Source organism: Bactrocera neohumeralis, unplaced genomic scaffold (genome assembly GCF_024586455.1).
Source record: "Bactrocera neohumeralis isolate Rockhampton unplaced genomic scaffold, APGP_CSIRO_Bneo_wtdbg2-racon-allhic-juicebox.fasta_v2 cluster09, whole genome shotgun sequence".
Lineage (NCBI taxonomy): Eukaryota > Metazoa > Arthropoda > Insecta > Diptera > Tephritidae > Bactrocera > Bactrocera neohumeralis.
The window spans coordinates 11,695,815-11,714,109 of NW_026089622.1; the positions used below are offsets into that span (position 1 = coordinate 11,695,815).

The following is an 18,295-nucleotide window of genomic DNA, read 5'->3' on the forward strand; positions in this document are numbered from 1 at the left end:
GTATGTAAATTACATTTCTTTATTTAAATTTTCATAGGCATCTAGATATTAGCATATAGTTACACTCATACATACATATGTAAGTAGAATTCAAATTCAAATCGTGATATTATCATTTATCAGTAAAAAGTGTGCATACATATATGTACATACATATGCATATGTGTACGACATTGCCGAACAAATAATTATACACAATTGAACAATTTCTTATATTTTTATGAGAAGGAAAAATTGACAACCCCGCAAATATAATTATTCAAACATATTAGAATAAAATTGACAAAGTTTATTTGTCGAAATTCAAGTCAAGAAATGTGTCAAAGAAAATCTTCAATATTCCTCTGATTTATGTGTACAGTGGATCCCGGTTAAGTAGTACTCCGCTTAAATGAAAATCATCCCTCTTAACTCCCTATATCTTGCTGCATCTCACGGTTTGTATTTTGAAATACATAGAAATTATTGTTTAAGTACCACTCGCTTAAGAATCCGCACTCGCTTATGTGCCATATTATATTTTTATTTTTAACAAACCACAAAAATCTATATCTTTGATTGTGGCACTAACAAGGATTGACTGTATTTGTCAAGGAATTTAAAAAATATTGTTACGCGGTTTGCAAAACATACATATATATTTACGCTGGTTTGTTGGTGAAGCTGTTACAGCGACAAGGGAAGCAGTGGCAATTGGCGATCGTTCGTTTGTCTTTTCGTCATAGCTCGGGTTTTCTACCAACAAAACAATGTTGTGAAGCTTTGTCGTCGCGGCATTCTTTCGACAGATTGACTCTTTGACATGAAAGCAAAAAATATGAGCTTCGCCATTGGTTGTTATCAAAACTTTTAATGGCCTGCAAAGAAATATGTAGGTATATAAATATGCACATACATATGTACGTATATATCTTATCAAACCTACATTAATTAAATAATTAGGTAATAATACAAATATGATTTTATTATATGTTTTAAAAGATTTAAGAAATTCATCATAAAGTAGTTCAATTTGTACGTACATATGGGGTATTCCAAATCGACCATTTTTGAACCCGACCCCTTTAGATTTTGCTGAAACTTAGCCATCCTTTTCTACCCTTTGAAAAACATTTTTGAGAATTTTTTCAAAATTCTTTGTCCAACTTCAAAAAAGTTATGAATTTTTCAAAAAAATGGCCTTTTTATTTTCAAATAGTCATAGCTTTTGTAGAAATTGACTTTTGGAGACCTTTTTTTTATATAAAATAATCGGGTTTTTTAAGTAAAATCATAATTTTTTTCTTTTTAGAAGTTCGCCATTTTGTTTTTTTTTTTGTCCTCAAAAAAAAACTTCAATTAATTTGACAACTATCCCTGCTGATCCCGGAGTGGGCCGATTTTTTTTTATATTTTTGAAAATTTGACAATTTTTTTTTAAAATAAATTTTTTTGGAAGTTCGCCGTTTTTTTTTATTATTTTTTTTCCTCAAAAAAAAACTTCAATTAATTTGACAACTATCCCTGCTAATCCCGGAGTGGGCCGATTTTTTTTATATTTTTTGTATTTTTTTCATTTTTGAAAACGTGATAATTTTTTTTAAATAAATAAAAGAAATATAAAAAAAAAAATCGGCCCACTCCGGAATATGTAATATATGTTTTACTATACTGACCTAGTACCATCACCCTGACTTGGAATTTTTCACCCCCCAGACAATAATCCCAAAAATGTTCCACAGTGTTATTGCTCTGTGTTCTTTATTATTTTTTGCATTAATGGCTTGCCTTAGAGTTATCGTGCACAGCCCAAGATCATCTGCAATCAATTCTTTCATTTGCCTTGTGTTAATTTATCACAGGTTGATGTGATTTTTTTGCTCAAATCCAAAAATGCATTTTATTGCAAAGTGTGAGCGCAACAACAAAGTGCTGAGCAGTCCAACAAGGCAGCAACGGAACCTTTCTCGGAGCTTAATGATTTTAAAAAGATAAATGTGTTGCCTAATCCTCTGATTCTTGGAGTTACATCACTGAGAAGTGAACATTCGAAGGCACTCACATTAATACAACAACTGTGATGATAGAATTTCCTTATTCGCAAAGCTTAATGCTCTCTCTGCTGCCTCATCTGCTGCCTACTGCACTGCTGCGACTGTTGTTGGTTCAAATGTTTCTACAAACAGATTATCTCGCTTCTGCTTACCGAAAGCATTCTCTGCCGCTCCAACTGCTGCTAACTCCATTCTCACTTCCATCCATTACTGTTGTTGTTACAAATGTTTCTCCGTCTGGCCAATGCCAAAAACAATCCAATAGCTGCTGCTAAACCAGATTGATCCAATATAGCTGTTAATGCTGCTCAAACTGCTGCCTCTGATGATTCAGTTAATCCGATCTCTTCGACTTCAATTCATGCTAATGGTAATTTGAAGTTAAAAGTGAGCACCAGGAACAAAAGATACCCAGCTGCTTCAGCTGTTGTTGGTGTTAATGTCAATGGTGATCTCGATGTCGTCATACCCAAGAAATTGATTCACTTGTCTGCCTTTAACAACTCTGTCCCTGAAGAAGATATTATGTCTTATGTTGTTTAATATGTTAGTGTTGATGACAACATCTTTTATGTTATTAATTACTTAAGAAAGGTACTAATATCAATGATCTTAAGGCGTAAACTTTACGTTAGGTGCGTCCCCATCTTTTTTAATGCCGTTTTTACTTCTTTAGTATGGCCTTCTGGCATTAATTTGCGCCCCTTTAAGTTTTTTTCAAAGTAAGGGAAAAACAACGCTACGACTATTTGATACGCATACTAATCACAACTTTACTCATCCGTTTTCTACACCTTCACCTAATGGCTGTTAAGGTGTACTATCAAAATTTATCGGGTATTAGGTCTAAATCAAATATTATTCGCAATTTCTGCACAATTGGATTTAGATTTTGTCGTTGTTGATGAGAAGTGGCTTAATTCTAGATACTCTTCTTCTTCTTAATTGGCGTAGACACCACTTACGCGATTATAGCCGAGTTAACAACAGCGCGCCAGTCGTTTCTTCTTTTCGCTACATGGCGCCAATTGGATATTCCAAGCGAAGTCAGGTCCTTATCCACTTGGTCCTTCCAACGGAGTGGAGGTCTTCCTCTTCCTCTGCTTCCCCCGGCAGGTACTGGGTCGAACACTTTCAGAGCTGGAGTGTTTTCATCCATCCTTTCTTCTTCTTTTAATTCGCTGAACTATGTCGATATCGTCGTATATCTCGTACAGCTCATCGTTCCATCGAATGCAATATTCTCCGTAGCCTATGTGCAAAGGACCATAAATCTTTCGCAGAATTTTTCTCTCGAAAACTCGTAACGTCGACTCATCGGTTGTTGTCATCACCCAAGCCTCTGCACCATACAGCAGGACGGGAAATATGAGCGACTTATAGAGTTTAGCTTTTGTTCGTCGAGAGAGGACTTTACTTTTTAATTGCCTACTCAGTCCGAAGTAGCACCTGTTGGCAAGAGCAATCCTGCGTTGGATTTCCAGGCTGACATTGTTGATGGTGTAAATGCTGGTTCCCAAATAGACGAAATTATCTACAACTTCAAAGTTATGACTGTCAACAGTGACGTGAGAGCCAAGTCGCGAGTGCGACACCTGTTTGTTTGATGACAGGAGATATTTCGTTTTGCCCTCGTTCACTGCCAGACTCATTTTCTGTGCTTCCTTGTCCAGCCTGGAGAAAGCAGAACTAACGGCGCGGGTGTTGAGCCCGATGATATCAATATCATCGGCATACGCCAGCAGCTGTACACTCTTATAGAAAATGGTACCTTCTCAATTTAGTTCTGCAGCTCGAACTATTTTCTCCAGAAGCAGGTTGAAGAAGTCGCACGATAGGGAGTCGCCTTGTCTGAAACCTCGTTTGGTATCGAACGGCTCGGAGAGGTCCTTCCCGATCCTACGGAGCTTTTGTTTTTTGCTGTTTGTTTAGTTTTACGGGGATACCAAATTCAGACATCGCGGCATAAAGGCAGCTCCTTTTTGTGCTGTCGAAAGCAGCTTTGAAGTCGACGTGGCGAAGAGGTGGTGTGTGTCGATTCTTCTTTCACGGGTCTTTTCCAAGATTTGGCGCATGGTGAATATCTGGTCGGTTGTTGATTTTCCAGGTCTGAAGCAACACTGATAAGGTCCAATCAGTTTGTTGACGGTGGGCTTTAATCTTTCACACAATACGCTCGATAGAACCTTATATGCGATGTTAAGGAGGCTAATCCCACGGTAGTTGGCGCAGATTGTGGGGTTTCCTTTTTTATGGATTAGGCATAGCGCACTTAAATTCCAATCGTTTGGCATGCTTCCGTCCGACCATATTTTACAAAGAAGCTGATGCATGCTCCTTATCAGTTCTTCGCCGCCGTGTTTGAATTGCTCGGCCGGCAACCCGTCGGCCCCTGCCGCTTTGTTGTTCTTCAGGCAATGGAACGTCTGCTCCATCGTCATCGATTGGGGAATCGGGTTCGCCTCCTCCTGGCGTTGTGCGTTCACTGCCATTCAGCAGGCTGGAGAAGTGTTCCCTCCATAATTTAAGTATGCTCTGGGCATCGGTCACTAGATCACCTTTGGGGGTTCTACAAGAGTATGCTCCGGTCTTGCAACCTTCTGTAAGCCGCCGCATTTTTTCGGAGGATTTTCAAGCATTACCCCTGTCGGCCAGCTCATCAAGCTCTTCGTACTCACTCATTTCAGCCTCTTTCTTTTTCTGTCTACAAATGCGTCTCGCTTCCCTGTTCAACTCACGGTATCTATCCCATCCCGCACGTGTTGTGGTCGATCGTAACGTTGTGAGGTAGGCAGTCTGTTTTCTCTCCGTTTTCTCTCCGCTGCGTCGTACCAGCTGTTCTTTTGCACTTTCCGAAAACTAATGGCTTCGGTTGCAGCTGTACGTAAGGAATTTGAAATGCCGTCCCACAGTTCCCTTATACCGAGTTGTTGACGAGTGCTCTCAGAGAGCAGGAGTGCAAGTCGAGTAGAAAATCGTTCGGCTGTCTGTTGTGATTGCAGCTTCTCGACGTCGAACCTTCCTTGTGTTTGTTGACGTGCGTTTTATGCTACAACAAGATAGTGGTCCGAGTCGATGTTAGGACCTCGGAGCGTACGCACGACTAGAACACTGGAGACGTGTCTTCCGTCTATCACAACATGATCGATCTGGTTGGTAGTTTTTCAATCCGGAGACAGTCAGGTAGCTTGATGAATCTTTTTATGCTGGAATCTAGTACTACATATAACCATATTTCGGGCCCCGGCGAAGTCAATCAGCCTCAACCCATTTGGGGAAGTTTCGTCGTGGAGGCTGAATTTACCGACCGTAGTTCCAAAGATACCTTCTTTACCCACCTTGGCGTTAAAGTCACCAAGCACGATTTTGACATCGTGGCGGGGGCAGCTCTCATAAGCGCGCTCCAAGCGCTCATAGAAGGCATCTTTGGTCACCTCATCCTTCCCTTCCGTCGGGGCGTGGGCGCAGATACTATGACAGTGAATATTTCGATTCAAATTTCTGTTATGTCTTCCGTAAGGATAGAGATCACGAAAAAACTGGCTGTCTTAGAAAACGTGGTGTCCTCTTGGTAGTTCATCGCAAATTCCGACCTCATATAAAAACGCCATAAACATGTTTCATTAATTGAAACGTTTCCGTAAAGTTTTCCCAATTATTAAAATAAAATTTAATGTTGGCTCTTTCTTCGAATCTCATTTTCGCACCGATAACACAAACATACTGAAGTGGTGAACACATAGAGCGCGACGGACTGCAGCAGCACGACAGTTAACTGAAAACGTCGTTGTTCATCTTACTACATGTACATTTTAAGAAGCAACAACAACACAATGGCCGGCATGTGCACAAAACAACGCAGTTGTCCATTTTGTATGTACACAATTTCGTTGTGGCCATACTAATTCCTTTCACTTCAATGAAATTTTAATATTTTGTTCAAAAGGAAATTTTTTATGCAAAAAATAAGTAAACAGGTAAATGTTTTTGCTTTAAATTATCAATTGTTATTACAAATGATATAATAGAGGTATAATATAGCTATTTTATGCTTTTATTTGTAAAATAACTCCAAGTTTGTTAGAGCTGTGAATAATTTTACATTTTACATATTAGTGGCATCACCACTCTACCTCCTCTTTCTATCTTCCATTCTACTGTCAACTCTATTGTCGTCCCACTGTCGTTGGCAAAAATAGGAGGATATTGAAGTTAGCGAGAACGACAACTGTCGGCCTGCAGTCGTGTAGTCGTGCAGCTGTCAAAATAACACTGCCCTTAAGAACGTGTGTATTTTAATATTTGACACATGTAGTTTGCAGTCTGTCGCGCTCTATGTGTTCACCACATGACATTTAAAACGCAATAATTCACTTCGATAAAGATGGCAGATTCTAATGCACCAGTCGACATATAAATGGCGCCACCAGGGCAAGATTCAAAAAGTTTACTGTTTACTTTGGAACACACCTTGTAGTTTCTTTCTATTTTACAAGTTAATAGTAATTATTGTAGTATATTTTATATGTTTTCGTCTATATACATATACAATACTTATAACTATAATGCATTACAAACAAAATTTTCCGTCTTACAACATTTTTTGTGACCTATACACATACATATATAAATTATCACTACTGTTCGCCGATACAAGTCAATTGAACTTAAACATTTTAGTTCCATTCACTTTTATACAATTTTCTTACTATATAATGCTTAGACTATATAAAGGGTGGCGTAAAAGTAAAGTAAAAATTTGAAAGACCAAATAAAAATAATCCACAAGAAGAATCAAAGTTTTTCATTTTCCAAAAAACATCGGAAAGTTATTTTTGCGCGACCTGTTATTTAGTTATTTCTATGCTCTTCATAAACTATGACTACTTTGCAGGTTTTGTCAACTCAGCTGTGGCTACAGCGGCTTCATTTTGTGGCGGCACAACTCCCGTGTAGAGTTGTCGAAAAATGAATTAGCTGATATTTATTGTTTTTACACTATCGACATCAGCAACAATTCTATTACGGTCAAACTATTATGCTAACTCCCTTGATCATTTAATTTTATTGTTGTCCTGAAGTTTGTGGAAGCTTTAATATCTGCAGAATAAAAATCGACAACTGATTAGATATTTAACATGTGCCAAATCTTGGAAGGTACCCGTAATACCCGTAATAAGAGAATCGACACACACAACCTCTTCGTCGATTTCGAAGCTGCTTTTGACAGCACGTAAAGGAGCTGTCTTTATGCCGCGATATCTGAATTTCGTATCACAGTTGCACCCCTTTCACTCCTCAAAATGCGACGTATTCTGCTAACGGTTGCCTGCTGTCGTTTCTTCACATTCGCCAAATGTGGAGTAAAACACATCCTTCACTCACGGTCGGCCCCAGATATTTGACTTGTGTAATACATCTGATGCTGACCCCATTCATCCGGACAATCAACAACTCCAATCCCCACACTTGCATTCATGCCGACAAAAGAGGCCTTTCCGTCCGAAAATTAACTCCCTAATTTCAAGATAGCCAAGGTCCTCCAGCCGTTCCACCACTCCCAGCTTTGCTAAACAGTGCTCCCTTGAAGTCAACAAATATACCAAGGACTGCATATCCCGCGCTAGGTCCTGAAGCCGTTCCAACATAACTCTATCCAGCACTTTTTCAAGTACTGGAAGGAGACTGATGCCCCGGTAAGGGTATCACTCCTGATCTTATCAGGGGCTTCAGGAGAGGAGGAGCCTCTAGGTATTCCGTGATGAACTTCCACAAGCTTTTCGGCATCTCTCTGACATCTCCCGAGACATACATCCAGTTGTGGGGAATCCACAACCACGCAATCGTAGTCGGGTTCACTCACAACTATTGCGACATTAATCCTAAGGTCCGTGAAGACCTCAAAACCCTCACGAAGACCCCGAACCACACCGTTGGTGGCGTAGGGCTCCTGGAGTAAAAACCACCACACCGACCTTCAATCATACAATACCACAGTAAACAGTTGGCATACTCTTAAATGCGCAGTTGTGGCCTTCCTGACCGCACTCCGACAGACATCTGATTTTGCCCTACATTCAGCCACTCTATGATCGAAACCTCCTGCCTCCAAGAGGGCGGACATCAATTTGTCCGTACCCTTAAGAACAACATTGGTGCTACAATCATGGGCCACCTTCCAGGGACGACTTACCATCCTTACGTCCGACTTCCGGGCTGAAGTCCTAGAAATTCATTCGCAGTAGCGCTTCCATGAATTCCTCATCGGAGATCTCCGTATGGGCCCCCTAAACTACAACCCGAGGACCCAACGTCCGGTTCCCTCTCTTAAACAGAGGGAGTACGGATAACCGTTTCACTTACCTTAATCGGTCGGACTTAATGGATACTCAGTAAGGTATTCACTTCCTTAGAAGAAGTTGCAGGCCTCTTACTCCTGACCACAACCGACCAGATCTGTACATACCTCGGCGTCATTGTAAATGGTGTTGGAGGCGCAGGCATCGGTGCCAGTGGAGTCGGGATTGACCTGCTCGGCGGCGAGGAGTGCCTCCCATATTTTCCTCTAAGAGCGTCAATCTGCCCGCGAAGATGGGCATGCTCGGTGCTAACCGCCTCGTATTTTGAGGCAAGTTTTAACAGTCCCTTCGCGGTCCCTGAATCAAAGGTTTTGGTTGGTTCAAAACCAACCCACTAATTGCCCTGTTATAATTTTGGCAGGTGTGACATGACGCACTGCCCCACCCCCAACAACAACTGCTCTGCGCGAAATATCCCGCTTGTTCACGCCCTCCTTATTGGCACTCGCATGCCTAGCGCCCGCTTTCTTGACGTTCTCATTAGCCCGTTTCTTTGCTGCGGAATCATCCACTACCGTAAAAGCAGCAGATTCCGAAGGTCTTAGCCCTCCTTCTCCGTTTAGAAGGCACTTCGCTCACCGACTCCTTAACAGTCAGACGGATACGACAGCGTACCATAGACGTAGAGGACTCCTGGACAGGAATAATTTGGGGCAGCTGCTCTCCAGATAAGTTCCGTAACGGTCCTAAGTCGACCGACGTGGAGTTGTGCCAAATCGCACCGTGGCGCTGTTACGACCATCGGTTCGCATAGGAGTCGCAATCTTTAACACTGGACAGACACAGGAACCTTTTGGGCATGCCTGTTCAGATCCTCCTGACGCTGAGTCAACAAAACGTTGCTGCACTGGAACCGTGCGAAGCTTCCGCCAACAACACCAACGTAGATGACCACGTTGCCCGTAATTTACATAATTTACATAGGAAAAGAATTTACTTACCGCTAATTACGCCGAGATTGTACGTAAAAATGTGTATCCGCACAAAAAACACTGGCGGTGAGTAACAAGCGACTGGCGCGTTGTTGTTAACTCGGCTATAGCCGCTTAAGTGGTTTCTACGCCAGTAAAGAAAAAAAGAGTTTGGTCTCGTGTTTAAAAGCCTCCAGTTCGTTCTTAAAGGGTAGCGTCTCAGTTTGTTCAAGAAGATTGGCTCGGTCTACTTTTTGAAAGCTGAGAACGGACTTTGCCACGCTTTGCTGGCTGAGTTGCCATTACGATATTTTCATTTTCATCGATCGACACATACCGCCTTCGACAGCAAGAAAAGGAGCTGCATTTATGCCCTGCAAAGCTAATATGGCTGTGTAAACTAACGTTGAACAATAATAAAAGCTCCATCTGATAGTGAACGAGAACAAGACGAGGAAGCTCCTGGTATCAAACAAATAGTCGTCGCTCTCTCGAATTGGCTCCCACGTCTCTGTTATAACTTCAAAGTCGTAGATAAATCCGTCTTTCTTAAAATTACATTTGCCAACAGATGCTTCTTTGGACTGAGTAGGAAATTGAAAAGTAAAGTCCTTTTTCGGCGAACAGAAACCAAACTCTGTAAGTCCCTCATCATTCCCGTCCTGCTATATGGTGCGGGGGCATGGACAGTGACAACATCTGATGAGTCGGTCTTTGGAGTGCTCGAGAGAAAGGTTCTGATGAATGTTTATGCTTCTTTCGGTATTGGCACCGGCGAGTACTGCAGTCGATGCAACGATGAGCAGTACGAGATATACGGCGACGTTGACATAGTTCAGCGAATAAAGAAACAGCGGCTGCGTTGGCTTGGTCATGCTGTCTGGATGGTAGAGAACACTCCCGCTTTGAAGGTTTTCGATTCAGTAACCGCCAGTGCAAGCAGAGAAAGGGGAAAACCTCTACTCCATTGTAGAGATCATTTGGAGAAGGACCTGGCTGCACTTGGTATCTCGAATTGGCGCCAAATAGCGAAATGAAATACCGAGTAGCGACATCGCCGATGACCACGGTCACCGTAATCTGACGCCAGTGCAAGGAAGTCGAGTTTGCTCGTACCTTGTTCTATATGGAAGTGCCTGGGTATTACACGTGGAATTCGTCATGAACAGAAAGGTAACGTCGTCTACAGCGAGCATCCATTGGTGTGAAACACCAAGTGCCCTGGAGAGAATGTATACCGTACACATATCACACTATGCGTGCTATTGGGAATGGTTGCTGCTATCTAGGAACCGAGAACACACTAGTTTTCAAGCACTCAAAACCACAGATGTGCAGGAAAAAGCAGCTTTCCGAGAAGCATGTAAGGTAAGGAGGTTGCTTGAAAACGGCGGTGACTGGCATGAAACGGTGACTATATTTTCCCGGTCAGCGACTACGTTGTGAAAGCTCTTTGCGAATGTGATAAGCACTAATGTACTCTCCTTCTGTACTGGATTAGAAACCGCTTACGCGGTTATAGCCGAGTTAACAACAGCGCGTCGTTTCTTCTTTTCGCTACATGGCGCCAATTGGAGATTCCAAGCGAAACTAAGTCCTTCTCCACCTGATCCTTCCAAAGGAGTGGAGGTCTTCTTCTTCCTCTCCTTTTCTCAGCGGGTACTGCGTCGAATACTTTCAGAGCTGAAGTGTTTTCATCCATTCGGACAACATGACCTAGCCAGCGTAGCCGCTGTTTTTTAATACGCTGAACTATGCCAATGTCGTCGTATATCTCATACAGCTCATCGTTCTATCGAATGAGATATACGCCGTGGCCAACGTGCAAAGGACTATAAATCTTTCGCAGAACTCTTCTCTCGAAAACTCGCACCGTCGACTCATCAGTTGTTGTCATCGTCCATGCCTCTGCACCATATAGAAGAACGGGAAATAATGAGTGACTTGTAGAGTTTTGTTTTTATTCTTCGAGAGAGGACTTTACTTCTCAACAGCCTTAGTGCGAAGTAGCACCTGTTGGCAAGAGATACCCTGCGATGGATTTCGTGGCTGACGTTGTTGTTGGTGTTGATGCTGGTTCCAGGCTTATCTACAACTTCGAAGTTATGACTGTCAACAGCGACGTGGGTGCCTAGTCCGACGAGTGCGACGACTGCTTGTTTGATGACCGGAAATATTTCGTCTTGCCCTCGTTCACCACCAGACCCATTTGCTACGATGCCTTATCCATTCTGGAGAAAGCAGAAAAAACGGCGCGGTTGTTAAGACTAATAATGTCAATATCATCAGCATACGCCAGGAGCTGCAAACTCTTATAAAATATTGTACCTGCTCGCAATTGTGCAACTCGAATTATTTTCTCCAGCAGCAGATTGAAAAAGTGGCACGATAGAGAGTCGCCTTGTCTGAAACCTCGTTTGGTATCGAACGGCTCGGAGAGGTCCTCCCGATTCTGATGGAGCTTTTGGTGTTGCTCAACGTATGTTTACACAGCCGTGTTAGTTTTGCGAGGATCCCAAATTTAGACTTCGCGGCATAAAGGCAGCTCCTTTTCGTGCTGTCAAAGGCAGCTTTGAAATCGACGAAGAGGTGATGTGTGTCGATTCTACTTTCACTGGTCTCTTCAAAGATTTCGCGCATGGTGAATATCTGGTCGGTTGTTGATTTTCCAGGTCTAAAGCCACACTGATAAGATCCGATCAGCTTGTTGAAGTTGGGCTTTAATCATACACACAATGCGCTCGATGTTGAGGAAGTTTATCTCACGGGAGTTGGCGCAGATTGTGGGGTCTCCCTTTTTGCGGATTGGGCAGAGCACACTTAAATTCCAATCGTTGGGCATGGTTTTGTCCGACCATATTTTACAAAGAAGCAAATGCATGCTTTTTTGCCGCCGTGTTCGGCCGGCGTTCCATCGGCCATCGCCGCTTTGTTGTTCCTCTGGCGGGTAATTGCTTTTCGAGTTTTTTCATGGTTGGGCAATGGAACATCTGCTCCAACGTCATCGATTGGGAAATCGGGTTCACCTTCTCCTGGCTTTATGCATTCACTGCCATTCGACAGGAGAAGTGTTCCCCTCATAATTTCAGTTTGGTCTGAGTTTCGGTTACTAGATCACCTCTAGAGTTTATACAAGGGTATTCTCCGGTCTTGAAACCTTCTGTTAGTCGCCGCATTTTTTCATAGAATTTTCGAATTTCGAATTGCTACTGTCGACCAGCTTATCAAGCTCTTCGTACTCACGCATTTCAGCCTCTTTCTTTTTCTGTCTGCAAATGCGTCTCGCTTCCCTCTTTAACTCTCGGTATCTATTCCATCCCGCAGGCTTTGTGATCGATCGTAATTTTGAGAAGTAGGCCGTTTTCTCTCTGTTGCGACACGGCACTCCTCGTCGTACCAGCTGTTCTTTTGCATTTTCCGAAAACCAATGGTTTCGTTTGCAGCTGTACGTAAGGAGTTTGAAATACCGTCCCACAGTTCCCTTATACCGAGTTGTTGACGAGTGCTCTCAGAGAGCAGGAGTACAAGCCGAGTAGCAAATCGTTCGGCTGTCTGTTGTGATTGCAGCTTCTCGACGTCGAACCTTCCTTGCGTTTGTTGACGTGCGTTTTTTGTTGCACAGAGGCGGGTGCGAATCTTGGCTGCAACAAGTTAGTGGTCCGAGTCGATGTTAGGACCTCGGAGCGTACGCACGTCTAGAACACTGGAGACGTGTCTTCCGTCTATCACAACATGATCGATCTGGTTGGTGGCTTTTCGTTCCGGAGACAGCAAGTTAGCTTGATGCATTTTCTTATGCTGGAATCTAGTACTACAGATAATCATATTTCGGGCCCCGGCGAAGACAATTAGCTTCAACCCATTTTGGGATGATGAATACTGGAGGCTCAAGTTGCACCTTAGATACCTTCTTTGCGCATCGATTTTGACATCGTGGCGGGGGCAGCTCTCATAGGTGCGCTTCAAGCTCTCATAGAAGGCATCATCGGCAAATCAGCGATATGTTGCAGAACTTCACTTTGATGCGGATTGTGGCTAAAGATTAATCCACCGGAGTGAATGATAGTACTCGACGACGGAGTCTCTCCCACCACGAATCCCACACCGAACTTGCCCTCCTTTATATAGCCTCTGTAGTAAATGGCACAAGGACCTACTCGCCGCAGTCCTTTTCCCGTCCATAACATTTCTAGGACGACGGTGATGTCACCCTTTATTTTCACGAGGACATCAACCATCTGGGCAGTGGTACCTTCCCAATTAATGAACTTTGAGGTGCTTGCCCTCAATTCGTAGTCCTTACTTCGTTTGCCATGGTCGTCATCAAAAGGGGGTCCTTATCCGGGGCTGGTTGCTAGCTTTCATTGAGGGAGTTTTTTTTTACTTGGCGGGTACCAAACCCAGTGCACAACCCTATGCATGGAATGTTTCGCCTTTTCACTTTAGCTCGCCTTCAAACGGATGTTCTTAGGCTACCCAGAGGATACTTGGTCAAAGACCGGAAGTCGTGAGCTGCTTGAGCCATATGTAAAAGAATCGTTTCTGGCCACTCCCAAGTGAATGCCGATCAGAGAACTTTCCTTAGTTGCATCAACTTTTACACATGACTCCATCCTCAAAAACCCCAGCAATTGTGGGATATCACTGGCAAACGTAGCGCTGAAACTTATTGAAGAGAAAATGTTTGCGGTAGTTGGAAAATAACTGGCCGATATCAGTATGCCTGCACCACAAAGAGCGGAACAGCTGCCCACTGTTTTGTTCTGAGAACTTGATTATGTTTATGTGGTTTCAGGGATTTGAGTCAACCAATTAGAACTTTTGTTACTACCGGAACAAAGTTAAATTTTCAATTTAGTAACAAACCTCGTAAATACCAGGGGGCAACAGCAAAATTGTTCTGCTGCACTTGCTGCTAGCACAATTGCCCAAAAACAAATTAGTTTCGGTGGCTATTGTGTCCTCCGGAAGAACCGCAACCAAAAATCACTTGATCGCATCTTGCAAGACATTCAGAGCAATCGAATCTAGATGGATGGAATGGTGGTAGGGGCTTTCCAACAGACGTAGCGTAATATCGAGCGCGGTACCGCGACAGGCGAGATAAACGCCTGCCTCAAGGCTTCGCAGTTATGAGCTTAGGTCGACCGGTTACTGCCGAATACTAACATGGGGGTTCAGCTTTTCAATTACACTGGTATACATATAATATGTGACACGAACATTCTTAGGTGTTTCTAATGCAGTTTGATACCCTGATGTCAAATCTGAAAACATAATTTTTCTATCTTTCACAGTAACCTTCTGCAACCAGCGGCTGTAGGTTTTACAACACATAAAATTTCATTATATGTATTGCATCATCTCAAATTTTAATACGACCAGGGATTTATCCGGTTTAGACCGGTTCTGCCTGCTTGTTTGAAGTAAACTGCATATTTTACGATAATTTTATTTTACAAAATTTATCAGTAGACTAACGGTGTCCGAATCGATTACGTGTTCTAAGTTTGGATGCCAAACGTTTTTGAGTTCACATTCTTTTACGTTTTTGAAACTTCTGTGTTTATAATTTTTAGGTACAATACCTAGGCAGTGCGTAAATTGTGCCAACATTTTTTGTTATGTGTGCGGAGAACTAACTTTTAAATCGCAAAAACGTAATTTTACTCCGCTTGTGTTAAAAGCTTACGAACTGTATTTTGATGTTAAAGTTGGGTACCAAGACCCTCATATCTGTTGTAACATTGTTAACAGTATAGTTAAAAGATTCAAATCGTAAAATGCCCCTTGTAAAGCCTATGTTACAGACTGCTATTTTTGCCTCACGAATACTAAAGGTATTGGACCGAAGTCTAAACCTACAAGAACAACTTCCTACCTTCCTAACCTTCTCCAAAGTAATGTTAATATTACTTTTTACAGAAACAGGCAGAAAGGCCTCAGAAATTGCTTTCTTCAAGAAGAGGATATAAATAGTATCCTTTTCAAAAGCTAACCTTTTGTTTAACGCACTGGGACAGAAACATAATCCACGTAATTGGCGTCTATTCATTAATTTCTCTAAACTGAGTTTAAAGGCGGTATTGGTTCATAACGGTAACAAATATCCATCTGTACCCTTAGCTCATGCCGTTCGTATGAAGGAATCATATGAGAATATGAAAGTTCTTTTAGAGCACATCCCTTATCATGAGTATGGTTGGGCAATATGAGGAGACCTAAAAGTAGTAGTCCTTCTTCTTGGAGTGCAACCAGAATTTACGAAATATTGTTGCTTTCTTTGCGACTGAGACAGTCGTGCGAGAGACTGTCATTATGTACAGAAGCAGTGGCCAGCACGTCAGGCACTCACTCCGAGACAAATAAAAACGTTATCACTGAACCTCTAGTTGATCCCAAAAAGGTATTAGTACCACCTTTGCATATTAAATTGGGTTTAATGAAGAATTTTGTTAAGGCAATGGACTGAGATGGAAAAAGGTTCTTGTACATATCTGAAACAAAAATGTCTAAGAGTCAGTTAAGGAGGGCATATGAGTCCGCAAATGAGAGAACTAATGAAATAGAAAACATTTGAGGAAAAGCTTAATGAAACTGAAATACGAGCCTGGAGTGCCTTTAAAAGTGTTCTTAAACATTTTCATGGAAATGTGAAAGCTGACAATTACAAAAGATCTCGTGACTGAACTACACAAATTCAATTTCTGGACTCCCATCAGGATTTTCTCTCCGAAAATTTTGGGGTCGAAAGTGACGAACATGGGGAACGGTTCCACCAAGACATTTCTACTATGGAGAAACGATACAAGGCAAGTGAAGTGCCAGTTTGCTTGCCGATAACTGATGTTAAGGGATACTCCAAAAACAAAATATCGCTGCAAAACATCGACAGCAACATTTTAAGGCACTCTTTGGTTAATAAAATAATATAACAATAATCTATATATCACTGTTTTTGTTTTAAATAAAAATTCTCATATCAAAAATCCTATAGGTAATAGAAGAAATCTGTAGTTATTTTCTTGGCACAATTCCGATTTCTTTGGCGCCGCGATTTGAAGGTATCGTTGGAAAGAGGAAGTCCTCCTGATATAAAAACGCTTAGTTTACGAGATATTCGACCTTAAAGTTCAAAAATTCCCAAAAATCGAACATTTCAACAAACTATTTTACCACATTAAACACACTTTACTCACATGTTTCACTTCTAATTAATTAAATTAAACTATAAACTTTTAAATAAATCCACATTTTACACTTTTAACAGTTTTTTTTACCGAAGAAATCTTTATTTTAAAAATTACATTTTTCACTCGTAGTGAACACCATGTGTGTGCTAAAAATTACGACGAAATGGAGCCCTGCCATGTGATAAAAGGAAATTCGCTGAAATGCCATATTTCCCAAAAATTCCTCTATCCATTCATGTGAATATGTTATTTATTTTATTTAATAAACAAATAAGTAATATTATATAATAATATTATTAATATTATTATTGTCACCTAATATACAAAACAACGTAAGATATAATAACTAAAATTTAACCATTTTATAACGAAAACTCAAATTTTGTTTCAATATCAGTGCAAGATAACCAAAAAATATAACCACTTTATAACGAAACTCAATATATTTTGTTTATTTTAACGCAGAAATGGGTACTATGCGGAAGTACTACGGTCACCCCGGGTATTTGCTCGGCCAGGGTTATTGTTTTAAAGCGCGGCCGAAGGCCGCCAACGCATAAAGGAGTACTACGCGAAAGTACTTCAGTCACATAAATCACATATTACACATATACATATGTAGAAAGTATGTTTTTTATAGTTAATATAGAAAAAGAATCACGCGAAAAAGCAAACAAAGAAAAATTGTTAAAAATCGTACATATTTACTGTTTAAGATGTGGCAAGTCTCGTTTTCCTCATAATTGTAAACAATCTAACCTTTTCAAGGATGAGTGTGCTAAGTGATTTTTAAATTAATAAATTTAGGTAAAATATAGTAAAATAATAGTGAAATGTGAACTTATTTCAATGTTTAGAGTGTATATTTAAATATATAGAGTGAAAAACGTGAAAAAATTTAGTGAAACATAGGGAAAGACCATGTGTTATTAGTGCAAATTTTTGAACTTTTAATCGTGAATATTTTAAAATATAAAAGTTATTTTTATATTATTATTATTTCTTCTCTGGAGAAGCTCCCCTATCCGCACATACCCCATTTATACGGAAATTCGGATTTTTTACCCCTCCGCCAAAGTAATCGGAATCGTGTCATTTTTTTCATTTGTGGGAATTTTTACAAATAATCACTTTGTTCTGTTCATGTCACAAGAAACAAGTGGATTTGTTTTATCGTCACGATTCCGATTACTTTGGCGGAGGGGTAAAAAAACCGAATTTTCGTATAAATGGGGTGTGTGCGGATAGGGGAGCTTCGCTAGGAGCTAGTTTCGTTATAAAGTGGTTATATTTTTGGTTATCTTGCACTGATACTGAAACAAAATTTGAGGTTTCGTTATAAAATGGTTAAATTTTGGTTATTATATCTGTCAGCGCTTTCTATTTATTTTTATTTTCTCGCAACAATGTTGCTAACGAGAGTATTATAGTTTTGTTCACATAACGGTTGTTTGTAAGTCCTAAAACTAAAAGAGTCAGATATAGGGTTATATATACCAAAGTGATCAGGGCGACGAGTAGAGTCGAAATCCGGATGTCTGTCTGTCTGTCCGTCCGTCTGTCCATCCGTCCGTGCAAGCTGTAACTTGAGTAAAAATTGAGATATCATGATGAAACTTGGTACACGTATTCCTTGGCTCCATAAGAAGGTTAAGTTCGAAGATGGGCAAAATCGGCCCACTGCCACGCCCGCAAAATGGCAGAAACCGAAAACCTATAAAGTGTCATAACTAAGCCATAAATAAAGATATTAAAGTGAAATTTGGCACAAAGGATCGCATTAGGGAGGGGTACATTTG

The 18,295-nt window shown here is 41.1% G+C and overlaps 2 protein-coding genes across 4 annotated transcripts in view; both read right to left on the reverse strand.

The window, feature by feature from the left end:
• Positions 1-18,295, reverse strand: part of LOC126764541 (endothelin-converting enzyme 2) — a 1,258,369-nt gene that overhangs the window by 107,451 nt on the left and 1,132,623 nt on the right. The window contains exon 12 of one of the 2 annotated variants that reach the window (XM_050482231.1): positions 584-857. The exons of the other annotated variant lie outside the window; for it this stretch is intronic. Coding sequence (XP_050338188.1) covers positions 599-857 — 259 coding nt within the window. The 3' untranslated portion in view covers positions 584-598. Of the gene's footprint in view, positions 1-583; positions 858-18,295 lie in introns of those variants that run through there. 2 annotated transcript variants of the gene reach the window in all.
• Positions 1-18,295, reverse strand: part of LOC126764552 (uncharacterized) — a 307,965-nt gene that overhangs the window by 98,500 nt on the left and 191,170 nt on the right. The window lies entirely within an intron of this gene.